Source organism: Dysidea avara, chromosome 11 (assembly GCF_963678975.1).
Source record: "Dysidea avara chromosome 11, odDysAvar1.4, whole genome shotgun sequence".
NCBI classification, from domain to species: Eukaryota; Metazoa; Porifera; class Demospongiae; order Dictyoceratida; family Dysideidae; genus Dysidea; species Dysidea avara.
The window spans coordinates 25,298,774-25,323,497 of NC_089282.1; the positions used below are offsets into that span (position 1 = coordinate 25,298,774).

Consider the following 24,724-nt stretch of genomic DNA (forward strand, 5'->3'; position numbering starts at 1 on the left):
CGCTACCTGATTGCTCTCAACATGACAGGAAACAAGGAATCTTATTATGTTGGCCTCAGGACTTCTCTAAAGGGCGGTGCAGCACCACTCTATTTTACTCAAAAATCTTTTGATGTGGTAAAAGAATGTATATAATTAACAAACTTTATTTACTGGGGAAAGCTCTGAAATCAGTAATACTGGTCCTATTAAGTTATGTAATTTTTGTTTGCTGGATTACTTAGCTAGTGCTATGACATTGCAACCATCTGTAAAAATGATGGCAAATTTGACCCAAGACATGCATCCAACTTTGTAAAATTATGGATGCCAAATCGTGCACCACCTGGATCATCACCAGGTCCTACTTGATACACAGTTTGGCTTCTGTGCCAATCGCTCATGTAACAACCAGGGAAGATGCTAACACAATGACTGTCTCAAGAGCTGTTTCGGTCACTACACAACAGGTGGCAACATCATTATCATTGACTCAAAACAATACTCACACATGTAGTTCTAAATAGAAAGCACAGTTCTAATTAAGGTGCTCCTTTGTTCTAAGATACAATAATGAATAAGATAAGAGTCATTACAATTAAGGTGAGTTACTTGGGGCATATTGCATCCATGTGAGACACAATTGCTCCTTACTGTAGATGACTTCTAAAGCCATCGATCATTCACTGCAATTAAGCGGTTGATGCTGCAATTAATCTTTGACTGATTTCACCACCGAGGCACTTTTGACAAAGTCTCTCACCATCATCTCATCCACAAACTAGACTATGTGTGACCGAATTTTGGAAAATCACCCATATGGGTGCATTTGACACATACACTATTTAAAAATTAAGTAATAAACTTCTTGGTGTAAATCTACTTTTAATGATTTTAACCAATTCTCAATTCCTTGAATTAATTGGACCTTGCACTAAACAGCACCACCTTAAACATATTATTTCATGCATGACAAAATAGGTGATTTTTCAAAATTCACTCATGTCACAGCTATTATGTTTAGTAAGCTGGCTACAATCATTTTTTTGCATAACTGATCCCAGGAATTTCTGGTTAAAGGAACACATTCATCTTTTTTAGAGACACCTTAGATGTACAAGGCACTGTGCTAGGAACATCAAAAATCAGATATACATGATTGCTTAGTCTAGCTATAGAGTGACATGTACACACACCACAGGGCCATGATCTTATGCTGGATCTTAACAATCTTATATATTGTGACAGCCTGGGAAGAAGATTAGTATCCATATGGAATTCAATAATTAATGTAGCATTCTTTGAGTAACTATACAAAACATCACATAAGTATTTTTGAATATACCATCACTACACCTCTCAACATCCATTTAGGTATAACATTATATATATAGCTATATCTGTATAGATCATAAACTATCTTTGCATCATCACATTGACCATAAAGCCAACCGCATGCATGCTATGATTTCTTAATCATAATGCGGACAATCTTCCAAGATACATTGCTAGATTCACCTCCATACATCATCATAATGGAATTGAAATGATATAGGGCTGCACAAATAGCTAACCTGTGGTGAATTAAGAGACCTGTAATTGCATCATCACATTATTACCAAATCTACAAGATTGATGAAAGAAGAGTAGATTAATCCTTTTATTAAATAATTTACTAGTCGTTCCTCCCATCACCATCTTTTCCAAATACCAGAGGTAATCATCAATTTAAAATTTTCTCACTGCCAAGCCAGAACAGAAACATATCTCAATTCCTTTCCCCCCCAAGATGATTCCTGAATGGAATTCTCTACCTTACATGAGAGTAACATAGCAGAGCCATTTAAATCATACTTACATTAGGGTGATACCCTATAGAGTCCCAATTATAAATAAATAGCACAGTGGCATAAGGGTGGGTTGATAGTTGAGCCTGGGCCCTAGTCGAGAATTCTGAATTGTGAAACACTTTAATAAAGCAGTCATTACATTCTGGACTAGTGTATATATGTGTATAAGTTCTACAAACATTTACAGTTTTGTTATTGCAACTCCAAACTTCTGTTTTTTTTTCTAATACCAAACTGTTGGAAATTGTCCATATATCATATTAAATCATTAAATTTTGGTGTACTTTACTCAAATTTCACAAAACAAATTGGTGCTTTTATCTCAAAGTGAATGATTTTTGTTAATTTGCAATTGTTGCTTAGCCACTTGTACTATACTTCCAGTGGCAATAACACATTGACTAAAAAAACCTATTTTTTACAACTATCCCTAACTTGAGACCGGGGGAGGGGGAGTTTCACATTCTGTTTGAAGTAAGTACTTTTGAGCTGTATATTTAAAGTTCCAGTAAAGAGGAATGTTGTAGAGATTTCTAACTAATTAGTGGGGTCTGGGGTATAACTCCAGGGAAATTTTTGAAATTCAGTATGCCAAGATTGAATCTGGAAGCTATTTTAGAGAAATTGTTGAGTAAGTAGCAAGTTGAAGGGACAAAATATAAAATTAACAACTGCATATCATAATCATGTACATACATGTAAGCCTTGTTTAAGGCAATTTTATTTTATAGTGGACTATAAGGAAGAAAATTAAAACTATACTTGGATTGTAAGGCAATAAGAGTAGACCACGAAATGGAAAATTAAAAAAAGAAAAGGCTATCTCAAGTTTGGATATTGGGGTATACTTTTAGTTGAATCTCTGTAGTAAATTATAACACAGTTAAGATGTACAACACATTAGTATGCGTAACTTCGAGTTCATACTTTTCTGTGGTGCAGCTGGCTATTTTTTTTACAACTAGCCCAATCACCATTTACAACTAGCCAAAAGTCATTTACAACTAGCTTTTAGGCCACAACTAGCCCTCTTTTTTAGTCCCTGCAATAACATGCAACTAGCTATAGTCTAGAGCTTCCTGGCTCTATCATTTATTTGTTGTTTCAAAGACCTGGTAATAATAATAATATCACTATTATTTCAACTACCCTAATAGAACAGTCACTACTCTAATAGAACGGTCATTTCTGTAGTTTGGTTAACAGAGAATCCGGATAAGTAGGGTCCAGATAACTGAAGTTCCACTATGGAAAGTCCCAGCCTCATGTAGGTTTCACATCTTTATGTGGTCAATCACTCTAAAAAAGTTATATTAGTGTCTTTTTTAAAAATGTGTGCTCAGCAATGGAGTGAAAATCATAAGTTCTAAAATGTTGGGGTATATGTCCCCAGGCCATGCATACCAATTCATGTGTGCTTCAAACAATTACTTCCCTTGCTTGAAGCCTTGAACTCATATAAATTCAACTGCCAAAAGTTACAGTCAGACCACTAGTGCTGAGCTACATATGACCTCCTCTCCCCATTAAAATAAGTCTTTGATAAAACATGGCCTGTCTTTGAAAACTTTTGCACCTTAAAATTATGAATCTTTTGTCCCTTGTTGTGTGTGTATCATGGTATCTGGAACATGTTAATGTTTGACACTTTCAGATACCTACACAATTTAGACATTTAGTTCAGGTCCCTAATAGTGCAGTACATAAGCCCTTAAAATTGACATAATCGTTCACCTTTTGATAAAAGCACCAATTTTTTTACAGGGTATATGGAACGTGCACTAAGTGTTTTAAGAAGGGGAGGCACGTAAAAGTCCTCAGGAACACCCCTTTTTGCACCCTGACAAGAAAACCATTTGTTACTATTAAAAATCAATCATGTTTCTATAAAGTTAACTGCTGGGCCTAGTATCATAGTAGTACAAAGCATACAGCTGGAACATAATAGCCTATTAGTAACCTATAAAAAAACAAATAGTTTTCTCACCTAGGCAGTAAACAAAATCACTAAAATTTCCATTTGCAGGGATTCTGTTAAAGTTTTGGACCTTCAATGCTGACGATTGTGTAGTACTATGTACAAGGATCATCCTGATCTGTATCGTTTCTTTATTAAAGGGGTGTAACAAAAGTTATTTAATGCTAAAGTCACAGGTGGATATCTCAACAGAAAACCATGAACTACAGCAGTTCAATTATCAAGCACAGAGCTTGAACAAAAGGTCCCTTGTCCTTATACTGGGCACCATATGAAAGGTAATTAAATTTCTAGTTTAATGAAGGCAGTTGCAAGTTGTTTCAACATCTTGTTCTCAAGTTACAGCGCTTTCAATTCAGTGTAATATAGCATACGCAAGAAAAGTACACAGATGAATATTAAGGTATTTCTTAGTGCTGTGATAATGCTCAAAATAAGCATAAAGGAGCTGGGTTCCAATGAAGTGAGATTTTGAGCACTAAGAAGTACCTTATGACACATCCTTGTACTTTTCTTGCTTATACTATATTACACTGAATTGAAAACGCTGTAACTTGAGAACAAGATGTTGAAACAACTTGCAACTGCCTTCATTAAACTAGAAATTTAATTACCTTTCATGTGGTGCCCAGTATAAGGACAAGGGACCTTTTGTTCAAGCTCTGTGCTTGATAATTGAACTGCTGTAGTTCATGGTTTTCTGTTGAGATATCCACCTGTGACTTTAGCATTAAATAACTTTTGTTATACCCCTTTAATAAAGAAACGATACACATCAGGATGATCCTTGTACATAGTATTACACAATCATCAACATTGAAGGTCCAAAACTTTAACAGAATCCCTGCAAATGGAAATTTTAGTGATTTTGTTTACTGCCTAGGTGAAAAAACTATTTGTTTTTTTATAGATTACTAATAGGCTATTATGTTCCAGCTGTATGCTTTGTACTACTATGATACTAGGCCCAGCAGTTAACTTTATAGAAACATGATTGATTTTTAATAGTAACAAATGGTTTTCTTGTCAGGGTGCAAAAAGGGGTGTTCCTGAGGACTTTTTACGTGCCTCCCCTTCTTAAAACACTTAGTGCACGCTCCATACACCCTGTAAAAAATTGGTACTTTTATCAAAAAGTGAACGAATATTTGGCTTAGGCGCTGGACTATAAGTGTCATCCCTTAGTATTATCGTATTATCATAAGTTAATGTGGAAATTGACAATCAGGATGCTATTAGTCAGTCTCAAATGGTAACACTGTATAACTATAGTGATTGTACATGTGGCGTTTCACTGTTTGATTGTGGGTTGATCAACTGGGATTCTTAGTGAGATTTTTTTTCAAGAGTTCAGCTGTTTATTTTTAGTACAGTATATGATCCTACAGTTAACAGACTGTACTACATTGTCAGATGACGCTTCATTTGTGCAGTCTCAATAATTTTTCGAAGTAGCACCCGTGGTTTTAAATTACAAACATGTCATACATATTAACTGATACCATCTTGTAAATGGTTGAGGAGAGACCAGTACTACAAATTTCTGACAATATTCTTTATGTGATTCTAAGGTTATACACAGTTTCAGAGATATGGACTTTTTCAGACTTATGGACCATCCCTGGTTCCAAAGGGTGAGGTTCCACTGTACTGTGTCTGTACAACAGCACATACTATATATAAATGGCACCATGCAGATAGTTTTCACCAGTACCATTTCTGTATTATTCTTACAATAACATTTTTAAGCTTACCTTTAGAGACATGGGGTGGAAGGAAGCGCCATCAGGGCTGGGATAAAAGATACGACATGCAAGCAAATGGTGGTAATGTTTAAATCTAAAATGTAATCCTTTATTGCCATTTTTAAGTTTGTTTGCTTTTAGAATAAGTGTACATGTGTGAGCATGGCTGTTGTATTAGGATGACTGCTTTATTAGAGTACCTCAATCCTGCTGCAGATCTTGAGTAAACCTCTGCAGCTGGCCTACCATATAATTATGACTCCTCTATGAAGAGCACATGGTCCTTTGTAGGTGATTCTTTAGGCTCATAATAGCTGGACTATACTCATGATTGTCACTTATATCCTTTACAACTCTTGTTCAATAGCTGAAGCAGTATTCATTATTTAGATATTTCTGCTCTACATCAAAATTTTCAGTCCTGAAACATATGAAATAGCTTTAGTTTCTGGAGGACTGTGCCCCCACCTACTACCCTACTGCACCCCCCTTCCCCTGGATCCACCCCTGTTTGACACTGCTGCGACCAGTGCAACATGCATACCCTGTAACACACAAAAACCTATACTATAATGACCTTCACCTTTCCCATAACTCTTAACAATTATACCAGTATAATCCAATTTCCATGTGCACCCAGAACATGCACAGGCAAGCATATTATGTACCTTAACAAATGCTAGCTAATTGTTGCACACAAAAGATCAAGGTTTGAGTACAATGTACTAAGTCATTACAGGGTGTTGATTGTAATTACATCATGACAGTTGTGAGACAAAAAATGTTTTCATCAGGGGCATCTGACGTGCAACAGGCTAGAAACTAGGCTAAGTTAGTTGTATGTGTTTACAGCCAGTAGGTGAAAAACATGTTGATCCCGCCATCCTGTTAAACTTATTACACTCACAAGTCCAATAATGATGTGTATAATCCATAATATGTAATTACATAAATGATTGATATTTGTTAATTCTTATAGACGTGCTATCACTTGGCTTGAAGAATGAGTAAATCAGTTCTAGTATCTCAAAGAATGACAGGAAGCCAGTTCCAATGAGAATGCTTGTCAGTCCAGTACAATCTGCAATGAATCTAAAAGTGGTGTATTGTATCTCTTCCCTAATCTGTATATATTCCAAGGCATCGTAATATATTATAAACTTTATTTGATTGTCTGCTAGACCTTGTCGACTGATCCAGGAAGGTAAATAATAGAGCACAGTGCCATTTGGATAAGTGTGAGTGGAGATAGCATTGTCCGGAATTGGAAATACTCCACTTTGGAGGAAATAGCTGTTATTATATACATCAATCATATGTGGCGATGGGTATTTGGCATAGGATTGTTTAATGTTATACTCCACACTTTCACAAGGTACTGGACAGTTACAGTACTTTTGTTGGAACTGACGTTTATAAGGTACAAGACAATAAATAGTTTCATTGAGGGTACAAGTGCGGGTACTTCCAGGCATGTACTCAGCCTTACAACCACATTCTCTGATGGTAAGTTGTGTCTCACACTCTATCAGACATGACTCTCTAGTGTAACTCTTGAAATATGTCAGAGTGACATGATCATTACACTGTCCATCTGGGGGAGATAGTAGTCGATATCTTTTTTCTGTGATTATCATTTGTGTCCTTACACCTGGTGATATCAATAACCTATTATGAGTACCGATGTATGGAAAGTGATCATGGTCGTGAATAAACACATTGACTCCTGCTGAATTAGCAGTAGATGTGAAGTATTCATACTGCTCCACATTCAGTTTAAGTAGCAAACCATACCTGTATCCAGGTCTGCTAACACGATAAGGGGTAAAGTTTCCATTTGGGTTAAAAGTGTGACACAGACCAACACTCGTCGGTCGTGTTGTGAAGTCTTGCGCTGAACATGGTCTACCATCAAATGTACATGAAAGAAGCATAGCTTCAATTGTATGTCCCATGTCTTGAAATGGAGTGTTGTTCCCACCACGAGCTGCATCGTACTGCTGTGCAAAACTAGTGAAGAATGAAACAGGTAAGGACCTAATGCCAACGGTGTTTGAAAGGTATGCCAGTAATAGATCTGCTTGTTCCAAGGACATGTTGTTTGTGAGAACAGCTGATGCTCTAAAACGGTTAAAATTACATAAAGTTATTGCAGGAAACTTCATCTGTTTTGGAAAGTGGTAACTGGAGGCGAGATAAGTCCCTCCAGTTACAAACGTGCTACTAATTGCACCAAGTGATAATAGCATTAGAACGAGTGCAACTAATACAAACACAATCCACAGTTTTAACTTCATGTTGAATTGTCTGTGAGCAGTAAGGAATGGTACTCCGTGAAACGACGAGTGGGCAGAACACCTCCCAATACTATCCCAAATTCTGATCGTTGTGAAGCATTCTTCATCTTGCACCTTGCTTTTGTTTTCGTTAGTCGCTTCATTTACACTAATCGAAGACTGGTAAGCATCACTTTCCGAGATAAAATCTATTGTAAAATCATCGTTGTCACTATCTTGGTTACTATGGGCTGGAGACGCTGTAGCTCCTTCTTCCATAATGAAACAATACTGACATAGATTTTTGAGTAATCTGAATTTAAAAGCAGTCACTAACTTGCGAGCATTTTACTTGTTACTATAGCATCGCTTTTCTCACGTGCGTGTATGAACTAGAGTGGAATCTGGACCCGAATACGTCCCACGCTCAGTAAAGGACGTTATCCGGGTTTTGTTGGAACACTCCAGGAAACACCCTTGTACAGGCTCTGCCTTTTGGTGTCATCCTGTATTTTGACAGATCATCAGATAAATAATAACTTAGCTATCATGATGTATATTCAGTACTCGGATGTTGAGTAGAGAGACAAGGGCGTATCTAGAAATTTTCAGAGGGGGTTTCTGGTTCTCTGGAATTGCAACTTCAGCCTAGCTGCAAGTTGAAGACCAGGAAAAACAAAGGTCGCAAACGCTGTGAAGGTGATTTCAGAGGTAAAAGTATGAAGTTTTGCCAATAGAAAAAAAAGCCATAATATGGCAGTATGTATAACTCTCTGTAATTTTTTATCACCCAGACGAATGGGGTGCGCGGTAGTTCAGAGGGGGGTTCTGGAAACCCCAGAAACCCTCCTAAAACCGCCCCTGAGAGAACACAGACTACCACAATTCTAGATCTAGCTATGTTGGCATAGTGAAACATTGTAAGCATGCAGTGTAAGTAATTCCACAGTACTGCAACTCCATTCCATCTTTGTGATTGTTTTATTAGAGTAGTTTAATGCAGCTAGCTATGTAGGTGATCTTAGTCTTGATCCTTTCTTCTTTTTGTCATTGAATCAGGATTACTAACAAGGACAGGATCTGTTGCTTGAAACTATTATTATTTATTGTTTATATATTTTTTGCTTTATGGTGTAAAAACACCAAAAGTCTGTTGGTAGCAACCAACAGCCATAACAATGTACAATAATTATTAACTATATTAATTACATAGTTAAAATTATATTGGTAGTTGTTGGAGGTTTTGTTTGGTGACATTTAGAGTATAAACATACATAAGTAATGTAGAGTGATATGATTGAGAGAACACAACGACAAGCAGCTAGATTTGTGACCAGCAATTACTCCCGTTATGCTAGTGTCATGCAAATGCTTACAGACCTTAATTGGCCTACACTTGCACAATGCAGAGATGAACTGAAAGCCATAATAATGTTTAAAATAATTAACCACCTTGTTGATATCCCAGCAAATCTGTTTCTGACACCCATATCCACTGTGCATAGTACCAGAGGACGGTCATAATATGAGATTTATACAACCAATGACAAGGATTGATTCTTATATGTACTCCCTTCGGCAATCAAAATCTGGAATGATCTACCCCAAAATGTGATTGACTCTAATGATATTGATCAGTTCAAACAAAAACTAGCAATTATATTTAATTTGTATCAAACAGTATGGTAGTACTGTTTAAGTAGGGTTTGCATCAAAATGACGCGCGCCGCCAAGAATACCACCTTTAAAAACCAGCTTAGAAACTTCTTATACGACGAAATTCACCTTTACGGAATAATACTAGCCCACCTAACATCAAATGTAGTGTTAAAAACAAGAAAACGCTTACTGGCGGTCGGATATAGAATTCTTAAATTTCGTCTCACTCACTCACTGCCTGACCACAATTGCAAGCCTAGAGCCCAAATGAAGCAGCACACGGTCACCAGCATATTACGGCGGAAATTACACCACAACAACAAACTCACCAGTCTTTTGGGGTTCCGACGAGTGTGCGCCTTGTCTTTTCTTTTATCTTCAATCAGGCTGTTTCAGTGTCTTCTTTCATCCAACAAAACCATATCGAGGATATTGGTAAAACCGGGGAGCAGGAGATTGCGTGGTAAAACTGGGAACAGGGAACCGGGAGATCACGTGCCGTGATTGCTGTACTCAATATCCCTCTAGGGACCGGCAGGGAGACAACAAGTTAGCCTATGGCACCAGAAGATTTTAACCAAGAGATAAGATTTTTTTCTTTAATAAAAGGCTGTTTAGGCAGCACGAAAGTACGAAGTGAATGACAACATGCAATTAGCTATACATTCGTGACACCTATATGCAATACAAAAGTAAATCAATCGGGTAGTAGCCAACTGTGAAAAGACTGAATCAGTGAATCCTGATGCACTTAGACTATTTGTGGTTAGAAATCACAAGAAACTAAGCTCAAATTTGAATTTGGCACAGCTGCAGATAGTTATAAGCAGATTAAAACACAAACATCATGCATGTATTAATGCATGGAACTAAATCAATTAAAGTTGATTAGCTATATTAATTTATGATGGAGGTCATGCTAGCATATATCTCTTCTATATTAATGATGCACTCCTTAGTCATGCCACATCAGGGGCGGATCCAGACTTTTGAAAGGGGCTGAAACATGGTAATTACAAATGCAGCCTAGCTACTTATAATATTTCACTGATTTTGGTATACTGAATTAGAGAAAAACTTGACAGCAGCTCATAAAGTAATATTAAGGCTCTAATTCCAAAAAGGGTTTTCTATGGAATTGCTCCCTGCACATGGTATAGCTATATATGTACGTAATAGTTAATGGCACTATTTGGGTAATTATACAGTGTATAATATCCTAAATGAATATTGATTTACAATTACTATAGTGTATGCTACTATACAACAGGCTTGTTGTAATTGTAATTGTAATTAATTACTAATCATTAGTGATTTTCAAGTAATTGTAATTGTAATTGCTCACTGAGCATAAAAGTAATGGTAATTGTAATTGTAATTAGCTGTTTAGTCAGTAATCATTATGTAATTAAATGTAAGGAATCAAAGTTATGCTAAACAAAAGTACTACACCATAACTTGACTAGTGACTATGTATACAATCCCATGTTTATGACATGTTGCCCATGCAACTACAGTACATTATTGAAATTATTGGCATGTATATAGTTGTTGACCATGGTCAATTGTAATGAACATGTCAACATGTACAATATGGGATGCCCATGGGGTACATAACTGTGAGTTCTTACACAGATCTTCAGTTTAAACTGTAAACAAAATAGAATTATGAGTAAAAATAAAACAAGCGTATTTGAGTTTTACGAAAACTACTCTGAAGATTCAAGAACTAGAAATGTCAGTGCATTTTGTAAAGAGTGTAAGAAAGAAATCAAAGGACAAGTCAGTGTAACCTCTAACTTCATAAAGCATTTAAAGGTAGGTAGCAATATAGTGAAAGCTAGTATGTTATTAGATAAAAATTGTTTAGAAACATCCAAAGGTATATGAATGTTTTCAAGAAAAGAAAAAAAAAGTACAAGCAGGTGATAAACAGCCCCAAACCCTTATTACGGATTATCAGACTTCATCAGATGATGACAAATACAATAGAAACTACCCAAGGCAGAAAATTATAACTAATAAAATTATGGAAATGATTATAAGAGATATAATTGCCACGCATATTGTTGAAAAGTCAGGATTTAGGAATTTGATTCTACTTCTTGAGCCCAAGTATACCATGGTCAGCCGACAATGTCTACAGTATACTCTTGTTCCAGAAAAGGTACAAATTGTGCAACAATCTATAAAAGACCAGCTTGAAGATGTTAAATCTTGCTCTGTAACATTGGACATTTGGAGTAGCAGAAGGATGCATGGGTACTTGGGAATTACTTGTCATTTCGTATCCAGTAATTGGCAATTAAAATCTTTTTTATTGTGTTGTAAGCAAATAAAAGGTAGGCATACTGGTGACAGTATATCTTTGGAGTATGAAAGCGTTACTGAAGAATATGGCATCACAACAAAAGTTTTCAAAGTTATAACTGACAATGCCTCTAACATGATTAAGGCATTTGGTCCAATGATTCATGAGCTGACAATTGTTAATGATGATGATGATGATGATGAGGATAAATCTGAAGAGACAAATGAGTATTCAAGTAGCAGTGAGGATGATGACACTGATGAAAATGATAACAGTGGAGATGAAGATGAGGACAGCACTTTTGTGACCAATGCATTTGATTCAATCCCAGTTCATCGTGGTGACCGACTTAGTTGCTTTGCACATACATTACAATTAGTAGTTAAAGACGGCCTTAAGAATTCAAAACAAATGAGTTCACTTCTTAACAAACTAAGTAAGATGGTAAGAAGAATATTGGAATTAAACCTTGAAGGTGTCACAGAAAAGAAAGAATTACAGTTATCTTCACATGAAAAAGCAATTCTAAAAAGCTTTGTAGCAATCTTTGAGCCATTTGAAATAGCCACAGATCTATTACAGGGAGAGAAATATTCATCAGTTAGCATGGCCCTTCCATCTTACTATGGCATAATTCAAAATGTAAAGAAAGTTCAAGATACCAGTCGATACAATCAACAAATAATAACCACTTTGCTCCAGAGTCTAGAGAAGCGCCTAGGACATATGGAAAGAAATTCCTTTTACTGCATTGCAGCCACGCTGGACCCTTCTTTTAAACTGAAATGGTGTACAGGATCAGGTGAAAAGGTACTCATTGAAGAAATGGTTTTAAGAGAAATGAGAAAAAAATTTAGATAGTGACAATGCTCATCATATGCCTACAGTAGAAACAAGTGGAAAAGAAGTAGAATCAGCAGAGCCACCATCTAAGAAAAGAAAATTGTTTAGCTTTATGGATACTGATACCTCAAACACAGAGGATAGTTTAGAAGGTTCAATAGTAGAGAAAGAATTTAAAATGTATCTAGATGACACAGATTTTACACAAGATGAAAACCCTTTAAAATTTTGGAAAATAAAAGCAAAGAAATATCCCATTTTAAGTACAATAGCAAAGAATATGCTGGGAGTCCCAGCAACATCTGCACCAATTGAATGCGTATTTAGCCATAGCGGCAATATTCTCAGACCAAATAGATGTAGACTATTACCAAAAAATTTTGAACAGTTGATATACCTAAAAATGAATGCTGGTGAATTGTAAGTTATTGTTGTCCTCAATGTACTTTGTACAGTAATTGAAAAATAATTGTAATTACTAATCATTATTTTGCATTCTGAAGTAATTGTAATTGTAATCATTAGATTGTCTTCAAAGAGATAATGAGTTACTCTCTAGAATTCCTATGGATATAATTACATGAAAATAACAAGGAGAAAACATCCTGACCACCTGGTAGACTCCTGTAAGCGTTCGAGCGTAAATCGGATGGCTGCAGGTTCGAGGCCACCTAGGTCCAGTCATGGATTTTTTCTCCTTTCTCCAACTTTTCAAACACACCTTAAGTAGTTAAAGTCTAAGTAGGTAAAGTCTTTGAGCAGGCTGTAGGACCAGGTGTCCTACAGACCTTCAGCACTTGTGCTGTAAAGCATTATTATACAACCAAGTACTAAGAATCAGTGTTGGGCAAGTTACTTTGTAAAAGTAACTAGTTACATATTACATATTACTTGCAACTGAACTATTTAGTTACAGTTACATATTACCCATAAAATAAAGTAACTGTAATAATATTACATATTATATTACTTTGTGTCCACAGCCTTAAGCTGTCACGTGTGAAACTACCACCTTATCACGTGACATGATTGCGCTGTTGGACAATATGCTAATTTTGGTTATAAGTAAGAAGCTGATGAATAAGCTTCATTCAGTAGGCCTCGTTACTTCGCTGTGGCTAGGCATTACTCAGAGGATAACTAACGAGATTAGTAACTTCGTTACTTGTAGTAATAATATTACGTAATATTAGATTCGTTACAGTAACTATATTACTTAGGTAACGCGTTACATTTGTAAGTAAAGTAGCTTGCGTTATATTACCTGTTTTTATAGCGTATTTCGTTATATTACTTTGTTACCACAAAAGTAATAATATTACGTAACGCGTTACATAAGTAGCGCGTTACTCCCAACACTGCTAAGAATAATACGAAACGCGGTTAAAATTACGTCATAAATAAATAATTAAATAATCAATAATTAATGTTTGAGAAAACTACGAGGCCTAGAGACATGAACTAACCGGGGATAGATTCGCCTGTGAATGAAGGCACAGACGTATAATCATCGCTCCTGTTTGTGCTGATGACCTGACCATACGTGTAATTCTATATAACGCCCAGTACCACACCCTTGCTTAATTACTTACATATTGCGCGAAGAAGATTAGTGATGCCCGTGCAGGAGAGCCAGAAGCCACTCGTGTAAACAAGAAGATTACAAGTAAGTTTTATGTTTGTAACATCTCAAGTCTCCATGCCAGCTGCCAGTGGATTCATTCACGTAAATAAACAATACAAGAAAACATTAAACTGACATATGCCACGCTCTTTACAATAAGCTTACAGTTACATATAAAATACAAGTAAACAATTTTGTCTTGTGCAGCTGGCATGGCGAACTTTCTTTGTGTTGGTGTCAGGCAATTCAATACGTGCTTATTCTTTTTTGCCTTCACCTGGCGTAGCTACTAGGCTCTAGTGGCTTGGCTGTCTTCCTTTATCTGGTTCATCTGGCTTGCATACGCCTACAGCATTGTGTAGCTATCTCCTGAAAGTTGTGTATGCATAACTATAGTGTGTCACCCATCACTGTGCCATTGCTACATCACTGATGAACCTTACTTAGCTCTAGTTGATGTTGATATGCATTGCTGTATATTGGCTAATAATTTTTATCTGCATGGTGATGTTGCCTATAATGTATTGCTGCATACAATACTGCAATAATGTATAGTTCTCTCCTGTATGTTTTGTATACATATACTTTGTACACATCACTGTGCCATTACCACACCAATGATGTACTGGCACTTAGCTACTGGTGGCCTTTAGTTACGATGCCTCTATTGTGTTATATCTGTCACTACTGTGACATATTGAGTTGATTTGGAGATAATGCATTCACCACCTAATAGCCTCACCGGGGGGCTGTCACGTTGGTGTATGTACTTGGTTGTATGTGACGCGGTCCTAGATAAATAATAAAAAAAAGAAAAAAAGTAATTGTAATTGTACTGATTACTTTTGGTGTGTAATTACAACAAGCCTGATGATAACTAGTGTCTGGTACCATAATACATTGGAACCTCAGTTATCCAAACCTTTGGGACCAGGGATGGTCCATAAGTCTGAAAAGTCTGTATCTCTCAAACTTAAGTATAAAATAGAAATATTAGTATTTCAAATACCCTAATAGAACAGTCACTTTCTAATAGAGCAGTCATTTCCGTGGTTCGGTTAACCAAGAATCCGAATAAGTGGGGTCCGGATAACGAGGTTCCACTGCACTACATTATATACAACAATACCTGCTACTCAGTAAAAGTTTTTCAGTGGTCACAAGCAATGATTAACGTGTTTAACAGAAAGTGCATGGCATTTGAAGCCCATTCATTAAAAAATATAAAAACAAGTGCAAGAATATGGCCAATATATACTGTATATATGTACTTATCCATTACTTGCTTCCCATTACCCGCCTGCATGCCACTTTCCCTTCTGCATTGGTTATTGTAATTAAAATCTAATCAAAAACAGCTAAGCTTTAAAAAAAAAGGTGCGGCCCCAGAAAGGCCATGGTGAAAAAAGATGTGAAATCCAAGGTGGCGGCCAAGAAATGGTTGTGATGGTAGGTTAATTATGTTAGGTAATCCTAAGGCTGCAGCACATGTTGCTGTAGGCCTTCAGTGCTGGTCACTGTAAAGTGTTAATAATAATAATAAAATTAATGGTAAAAATTTTAATAATGACAATTCAGGTGAAATTCACCTGAATTGTCGTTATTAAAATTTTTACCATTAACTTACCATCACAGCCATTTCTTGGCCGCCACCTTGGATTTCACATCTTTTTTCACCATGGCCTTTCTGGGGCCGCACCTTTTTTTTAAAGCTTAGCTGTTTTTGATTAGATTTCACTTCTTTTTGTGTTTGTATACCCCAAAGCCGGCCATAGGCCGGCTTTGGGGATTTTCTTTTCTTTACCACAGGAAGAAGAAAAGATGAAGTAGATGTTAAATACTTTAAATATTTTATCAGTAAATGTACAAATTATATATATATATATAATACATATATTTATTACAGAACACTCTACACGGTGGTTTCTTTATAACTGAACACTCTACAAAGTGACTTCTTGTAGCTGATATTTCTACAGAGCGATTTGCTTGTAGCTGAACTCTCTACATGATGGTTTCTTCACAGCTGAACTCTCTACATGGTGGTTTCTTTGCAACTGAACTCTCTACAACATGGTTTCTTTGCAGCTGAACTCTCTACAAGGTAACTTCTTCTAGCTGATGTCTCTACAGGGTCACTTGTTTGTAGTTGAACTCTCTACATGATGGTTTCTTTGTAGCTGAACTCTCTACAAGGTAACTTCTTCTAGCTGATGTCTCTACAGGGTCACTAGTTTGTAGCTGAGCTCTCTGCATGGTGGTTTCTTTGTAACTAAACTCTCTACAAGGTGACTTCTTCTAGCTGATCTTTCTACAAGGTGATTTGTTTATAGTTGAACTCTCTACATGATGGTTTCTTTGCAGCTGAACTCTCTACAAGGTAACTTCTTTAGTTGATCTCTGCACAGGGTGAATTGTTTGTAGCTGAGCTCTCTACAAGTGACCTCTTCTAGCTGATCTCTCTACAGAGTGATTTGTTTGTAGCTGAGCTCTCTACAAGTGACCTCTTCTAGCTGATCTCTCTACAGAGTGATTTGTTTGTAGCTGAACTCTCTACAGGTGATTTGTTTGTAGCTGAACTCTCTACATGGTGGTTTCTTTGTAATTGAACTCTCTACAAGGTGACTTCTTCTAGCTGATCTTTCTACAAGGTGATTTGTTTTTAGCTGAACTCTCTACAAAGAACTTCTTCAAACTGATCTCTGTACAGGGTGAATTGTCTGTAGCTGAACTCTCTACAAGGTAACTTCTTCTAGCTGATCTTTATACAGAGTGACTTGTTTGTAGCTGAACTCTCTACATGATGGTTTCTTTGTAGCTGAATTCTCTAAAAAGTAACTTCTTCTAGCTGATCTTTCTACAGGGCGATTTGTTTGCAGCTGAATTCTCCACAAGGTAATTTGGTTGCAACTGAACTGTCTACATGGTGATTTCTGGTAGCTGAGCTCTCTACAAGGTGACTTCTTCTAGCTGAACTATCTACAGAGTGATCTTTTCGTAGCTGAAACTCTCTACAGGGTGATTTGTTTGCAGCTGAACTCTCTACATGATGGATTCTTTGTAGCTGAACTCTCTACAAGGTGACTTCTTCTTGCTGAACTCTCTACAGGGTGAATTGTTTGTAGCTGATCTCTCTACATGATAGTGTCTTTGTAGTTGAACTCTCTACATGATGGTTTCTTTGTAGCTGAACTCTCTACAAAGTAACTTCTTCTAGCTGATGTCTCTACAGGGTCACTAGTTTGTAGCTGAACTCTCTACATGGTGGTTTCTTTGTAACTGAACTCTCTACAAGGTGACTTCTTCTAGCTGATCTTTCTACAAGGTGATTTGTTTATAGTTGAACTCTCTACATGATGGTTTCTTTGCAGCTGAACTCTCTGCAAGGTAATTTCTTTAGCTGATCTCTGCACAGGGTGAATTGTTTGTAGCTGAGCTCTCTACAAGTGACCTCTTCTAGCTGATCTCTCTACAGAGTGATTTGTTTGTAGCTGAACTCTCTACGGGTGATTTGTTTGTAGCTGAACTCTCTACATGGTGGTTTCTTTGTAATTGAACTCTCTACAAGGTGACTTCTTCTAGCTGATCTTTCTACAGGGTGATTTGTTTGTAGCTGAACTCTCTACAAAGAACTTCTTCAAACTGATCTCTGTACATGGTGAATTGTTTGTAGCTGAACTCTCTACATGGTGGTTTCTTTGTAATTGAACTCTCTACAAGGTGACTTCTTCTAGCTGATCTTTCTACAGGGTGATTTGTTTGTAGCTGAACTCTCTACAAAGAACTTCTTCAAACTGATCTCTGTACACGGTGAATTGTTTGTAGCTGAACTCTCTACATGGTGGTTTCTTTGTAATTGAACTCTCTACAAGGTGACTTCTTCTAGCTGATCTTTCTACAGGGTGATTTGTTTGTAGCTGAACTCTCTACAAAGAACTTCTTCAAACTGATCTCTGTACACAGTGAATTGTTTGTAGCTGAACTCTCTACATGGTGGTTTCTTTGTAATTGAACTCTCTACAAGGTGACTTCTTCTAGCTGATCTTTCTACAGGGTGATTTGTTTGTAGCTGAACTCTCTACAAAGAACTTCTTCAAACTGATCTCTGTACACGGTGAATTGTTTGTAGCTGAACTCTTACAAGGTAACTTCTTCTAGCTGATCTCTATACAGAGTGACTTGTTTGTAGCTGAACTCTCTACATGATAGTTTCTTTGTAGCTGAATTCTCTAAAAAGTAACTTCTTCTAGCTGATCTTTCTACAGGGCGATTTGTTTGCAGCTGAATTCTTCACAAGGTAATTTGGTTGCAACTGAACTCTCTACATGGTGATTTCTTGTAGCTGAGCTCTCTACAAGGTGGCTTCTTCTAGCTGAACTATCTACAGAGTGATCTTTTCGTAGCTGAAACTCTCTACAGGGTGATTTGTTTGCAGCTGAACTCTCTACATGATGGATTCTTTGTAGCTGAACTCTCTGCAAGGTAACTTCTTTAGCTGATCTCTGCACAGGGTGAATTGTTTGTAGCTGAGCTCTCTACAAGTGACCTCTTCTAGCTGATCTCTCTACAGAGTGATTTGTTTGTAGCTGAGCTCTCTACAAGTGACCTCTTCTAGCTGACTCTCTACAGAGTGATTTGTTTGTAGCTGAACTCTCTACAGGTGATTTGTTTGTAGCTGAACTCTCTACATGGTGGTTTCTTTGTAACTGAACTCTCTACAAGGTGACTTCTTCTAGCTGATCTTTCTACAGGGTGATTTGTTTTTAGCTGAACTCTCTACAAAGAACTTCTTCAAACTGATCTCTGTACAGGGTGAATTGTTTGTAGCTGAATTCTCTACAAGGTATCTTCTTCTAGCTGATCTTTATACAGGGTGATTTGTTTGCAGCTGAACTCTCTACATGATGGATTCTTTGTAGCTGAACTCTCTACAAGGTGACTTCTTCTAGCTGAACTCTCTACAGAGTGATCTTTTCGTAGCTGAAACTCTCTACAGGGTGATTTGTTTGCAGCTGAGCTCTCTACATGATGGATTCTTTGTAGCTGAACTCTCTACAAGGTGACTTCTTCTTGCTGAACTCTCTACAGGGTGAATTGTTTGTAGCTGATCTCTCTACATGATAGTTTCTTTGTAGTTGAACTCTCTACAAGGTAGCTGATCTTTCTACACAGCAATTTGTTTGTAGCTGATTTCTCTACAGGATGATTTGTTTGCAGCTGAACTCTCTACATGGTGGTTTCTTTGTAGCTGAACTCTCTACAAGGTGACTTCTTCTAGCTGAACTCTCTACAGGGTGATCTTTTTGTAGATGATCTCTCTAAAGAGTGATTTGTTTGCAGCTGACCTCTCTACATGATGGTTTCTTTATAGCTGAACGCTCTACAAGGTAACCTCTTCTAGCTGATCTCTCTACAGGGTGAACTGTTTGCAGCCGAACTCTCTGCAGGGTGATTTAAATGCTCTACAGGGTGATTTGTTTGCAGCTGAACTCTCTACATGATGGTTTATTTGTAACTGAACTCTCTACAAGGTAACTTCATCTAGCTGATCTTTCTACAGGGCGGTTTGTTTGTAGCTAAATTCTCTACAAGGTGATTTATTTGCAGCTGAACTCTCTATAGGGTGAATTCTTCTAGCTGAACTCTCTACAGGGTGATCTTTTCGTAGCTGAACTCTCTCCAGGATGATTTTTTTCAGCTGAACTCTCTACATGATGGTTTCTTTGTAGCTGAACTCTCTACAAGGTGACTTCTTCTAGCTGATCTCTCTACAGGGTGATTTGTTTACAGCTGAACTCTCTACATAGTGCATAGTTTCTTTGTAACTGAACTCTCTACAAGGTGACTTCTTCTAGCTGATCTCTCTACAGGGTGATTTGTTTCTAGGTGAACTCTCTACAGGGTGACTTGCCTGTAGCTGAATTGTCTATCAGATTAACTGGTTGTAGCTGAATTCCCTACAGAATAACTTGCAATGTAATATAATTCTTTGATGGAGTAAGTTATAAACGTAGCGGAATGCTCTATTAGGGTGACTGTTCTATTAGAGTATCTCGATCTCGCATTTGCAACACGTAGTTGGCTTTCGAATCATGATTCAGTGGTTTCTAATCCGATTCTTCTGTACTACTGCAAGGACTTTCTATGATGATTGTTCCAGCTACATACTGATTTTCAGCTCATCGCTCTAAGCGGTTTGCCTGGTAGGTATGAAAACTAATAGTTTTTTTATTCATAAAAATCGATTGCGTAATTGTGACACAGGTTGGGTTTTGTGTCATATCTCCATGGTCTTTATCTCGATTCTCTTCAAACCACAAAAAGGCACTCCTACGATGGTTACTCCATCTACATATCAATTTGCAACTCATTCCTCCAAGTGGTTTACCCTGTAGGCGTGACAGACCTTCGACCTTATTTTACGCACATAATCGGTCATAACTCCGTGAATGTTCATCGGATTCCTACCAAAGTTGGTACTGAGATCCGCCTTAATGAGCCCTTCAAGTGTGCCAAATTTCAGCCCGATTGGAGCACGCATTCGTGTTTTATGATGGATTTTGCGAAATGTGCGAAATGAAGAAGTAGAAGAAAAAAACGAAGAAATTAAAACGAAATTTTGTTCGCTTGTATCTCGGAAATGGCTGGAGCGATTTTCTTCAAATGTGGTATGTAGACTCCCCTAACTGGGCGGCACGTCTCTAGCAAATTTGGTTCCAATCGGATAAGGGATCACAGAGCTACATAGGTGTGAAAATTGCGTTTTCTTTCTTCCTATTAATATACTCACGGTGTGGCGCGCCGGCTTCTTGGGCCGCACGACACACTATCGTGTGTCTTGATTTATTATTTTTGTGTTAAACATCAATATACTCTAATAGAGCAGTCAGCAACAATAAAAACTCAGCTATCCATAACCATTATTTTAGGCCACCAATAATATTGCAGATTCCTTGTTTCCTGTCACCCACCCACATGGTAATTTTAGCAAATTTTTTATTGCATTTGACAGTCACATGACCTAAATATTAATACTGGCAGAGACATAGGCGGATCTAGGAGACACTGTCAGGGGGGGGGGCCAAGGGGGAGCAAGAAGTTTTAGTGCACAACAGTGTTTATTCTACTATGAGCTATGGGGAAATTCTAGAACACAAGTTATATTCATTTGCATAACCTTATTCAGCATATAGCTGGATGAACGATGGACATACAGTTTGTAAAACTGTAGTTGGAGAAAATTTTAAGAATCAGACCTCCCAGGTTTGAATTTCAGAGCATTTTTGATAATGCTTAGCTTAAAAAATGTATGATTTGCAATGCGTACAAAGATTGGTTAGCCTATCTGAGATAACCTGTTTGATGGCAAAGTGTATACCAAATCAAAATAAGGAGTAGCTAACATTGTTACGATTTGTAAAATTTGTAAATTGATGACATCAGAATTGCGACTATTCTATTAGAGTAGTGACTGCTCTATTAGAGTATCTCGATCCTTGCACAAAATTCAAATTTATTTGCCTCACTTTCTTTACGGTGTACAGTTTAACTATAAATGTTAGGCACATTTATAAGCGTTGTCTTCTATTTGCCAATTGGCTTTCTATACTTCTAAATGCAGTGTGAATGCATGATTCTAGTTTCTGGTATACATATGGTACTGTAGGTCCAAGGGGGGCCAGAGAAGGGCCAGGGGGGGCACAGCACCCCTTGGCCCCCCCTCAGATCCGCCTATGGACAGAGAGTTCAGTTGTGTGGTCATGTCATTAGGATGAAGACTAGGTAATTGGACTCTGATGTGATTTTTTGATGTTATTTAGTGCATGGCATCCGGGCAAATACTAGCAGTGAATCTCTTCAAGTACCTCCCTCACTATTAAACTGAATGCTTTCAAGAGAAGCAAGCAATCTTAATATTATGTCAGCCTAAATTAAACGAGGTTGGAGTACCTGCCACAAGATGCAGTCATTACAGCTACCAGCCCTCTCCTCTCCCAAACCTCTCAGTAGCACAGGCAGTCGCTCCGCTTGGTATAAGTAAAGAGTTCTACAAGCTTTTGACTTTCCTTGCTCCTTCTTCTTTTCCTCCTCAATATCTTTGTACACTCTATAAAATGTCTCGTTAAAGTTTACATCATCCGGCCCAGCACAGAGAATTTCAATAGTCTCTTTTAACAGCTTGCAGCGACGCGACGATATCTTCAGTTCTTCTGAGTTGTATATATCTCTAAAATTTTTTATACACACCCAAGAACAGTATTACAAATATGCTATACAAAATTGTAACTAGCTTAACTACCAAACTAAGTACTTTAACTACAAAACTAGCTACCTTAACTACAAAGCAACCTTAATTAATAACTTAGTTCAACGAGTCTATGCCATCTTCTGGGCATAAGCCATAATGCTTCAGGATCATTTTGGCATTAGATCGCCAGAGAGTAACTGACAAGCGCTGAAGCAATTGTTTCCTTGCTAACTGTCTGGGAATACCACTTTTAACAGTGGTACGGTTGGCAATCGTGGATAAGGTTGATAAAGCAAAGGGTGTCCAAACACCAAACGACTCGCAAACCAGAGGAAAAAATTCACCACCATGGTTGTTAACAGTTTCCAAATAATGGTCATCCTTAGCCTCCTCACCGGCAGCAGCAGCTACCCCAGCCTTAGATGCAGCAGCGGAAATAAAGGAAGGCTGAGTTGTGCACCTGACAGAGAGGTCAAAGTAAGCAGGACGGCCTAGAGTAAAATTAGGATGGTAAATGTCCCCAGGATGAGATTGATCAGAGGCAATGCTTTGCTCACAGAGAACACCAGGGTGATCTTGCAGTAGAGCATGATGTACTATAGAAACAAGAGAATCATGGCGTTGGATACGTAGTGGGCCATGAGAGCAACCAAGAAGATGGTCACCAAACTGATCTATGACAGACAAACATGTACAAAGTGGTAACAATGGGAAAATAGGAACACCCAGCCATAAACGGACAGCGATAACAAACTCATGTGGAGAAAAGGCCAAACCCAATGTTGGTTGAGGGATGGCCTTCAGCCAGCCACTGCTGACACCAGAGGAGTGAGCAACAGCACGTAAACAAGCCTGGTCACGGATTGTGGAGGTGTTGAAAATGCTTGCAAATAATTGATCATCAAGGGAAGCCTGTAAGTCATTTTGGGAAGATAAGCAAGATGGATAGACTTTGGAAATAGGAGATAGCACAATTTTCACCTGGAAAAAAGGAAGTCACATCAAAATTTGGTGCTAAACGGGACACCAAAATCCGGGCTGAGTTACAGGAACCCAAAAAGGCTGGATGTGAAAAGCGTTGGGACTCACGCAAACCCAAGCCTCCTAACCGGAATGGCAAAGTAGCTTGAGACCAAGCATTATCAGAGATGCTACAGCACAAAATTTTACTAAGACAGTTGCGTAGGTTAGAGTCAAACACAGATGGAAAGCAGCCTAATGATGAAGAAGGGACACAGCGCAATATGTGAGTGAGCTTACAAACACTGAGACAGCTCCTAAGCAAATTCAATTCAATTTGAGGATCTCCAAGTTCTGCAAACTTCTCTTGAATAGGTGCAGTTTTTTCAAGTTTACTAGACAAAAAAGAATCAAAAAAAGTAGGTGGTCCCCACACAGGAGACCCTAAAAGCTCCAAACCACTGCTTTCAGGATTAATTCGTTTAATTGCATGAGGAAATTCAGGGAAAGAGCTATCTCTAGAAGGCCAATACAACTCACATTTGGATAGATTGATATGCAAGCCAAAACTTGGCCCAGACTGAGTAAAGCATGATAGTAAAGCAAGGAGAGATGACCTAGACCCAATAAAAGTGCCATCATCTAAATACCACAAACTTAGGAGACAATTTTCACTAAGAGGATTGGAACCAAGAAACTGAAGCAAAACTGACTCTTAAAATAGCTTTACGCAACTTTTTGTTGGCTTCCCGAGCTGTAGTAACAGGCACCTGGACGTCAGCTGCCATTTTACCAAGGGGCGCGAAACTAGGATGGGACAGGTGGCACTTATTAGTTTCATATCCAGGGGGAGTGTATTATCTATGATCTACCGTACGCAAGGAAATTTTGACGTCAAAAAATTTGACGAATAGATGAATTTCATAATAAGAAATTTTAAACTGTTGCCCCTAGCAACCAAAATTTTGCATTATTTTGTAGGTGTGAATGTCAAAAGTAACATCTCCAATTTTTAAAAAGATAGCATATATATATATGTCATGAGATATGACATTTTAAAGTTTGCAGTTTTCCCATACATTATCTATGGGAGGGGGTAACAGTTGCCCCTTCTGGGAAATCACATAGATAATGTATGGGAAAACCATAAATTTCAGAATGTGATATCTCATAATCTATATACTCTGTCCTTTTCAAATTTGGAGATGTTAATTGTGAGATTCACACCTACAAATAATGTTAAATTGAGAA

At 37.6% G+C, this 24,724-nt stretch overlaps 1 protein-coding gene, 1 long non-coding RNA gene and 1 pseudogene across 2 annotated transcripts in view; all 3 read right to left on the reverse strand.

Moving 5' to 3' along the window:
* The window catches only part of LOC136239146 (uncharacterized), a 223,461-nt gene that overhangs the window by 121,400 nt on the left and 77,337 nt on the right, over window positions 1-24,724 (reverse strand). The gene's annotated exons all lie outside the window — the stretch shown is intronic.
* On the reverse strand, window positions 6,311-8,159 carry LOC136239141 (acid-sensing ion channel 4-A-like). Its single transcript, XM_066029882.1, has one exon. It carries the CDS (start codon window positions 8,105-8,107, stop codon window positions 6,497-6,499), a length of 1,611 nt encoding a protein of 536 aa, XP_065885954.1. The 5' UTR covers window positions 8,108-8,159; the 3' UTR covers window positions 6,311-6,496.
* On the reverse strand, window positions 22,192-24,261 carry LOC136239194 (uncharacterized; annotated as a pseudogene).

Coding starts and splice junctions, on each gene's coding strand:
- LOC136239141 (XM_066029882.1), bottom strand. CDS start 8,107: ATGGAAGAAGGAGCTACAGCGTCTCCAGCCCATAGTAACCAAGATAGT.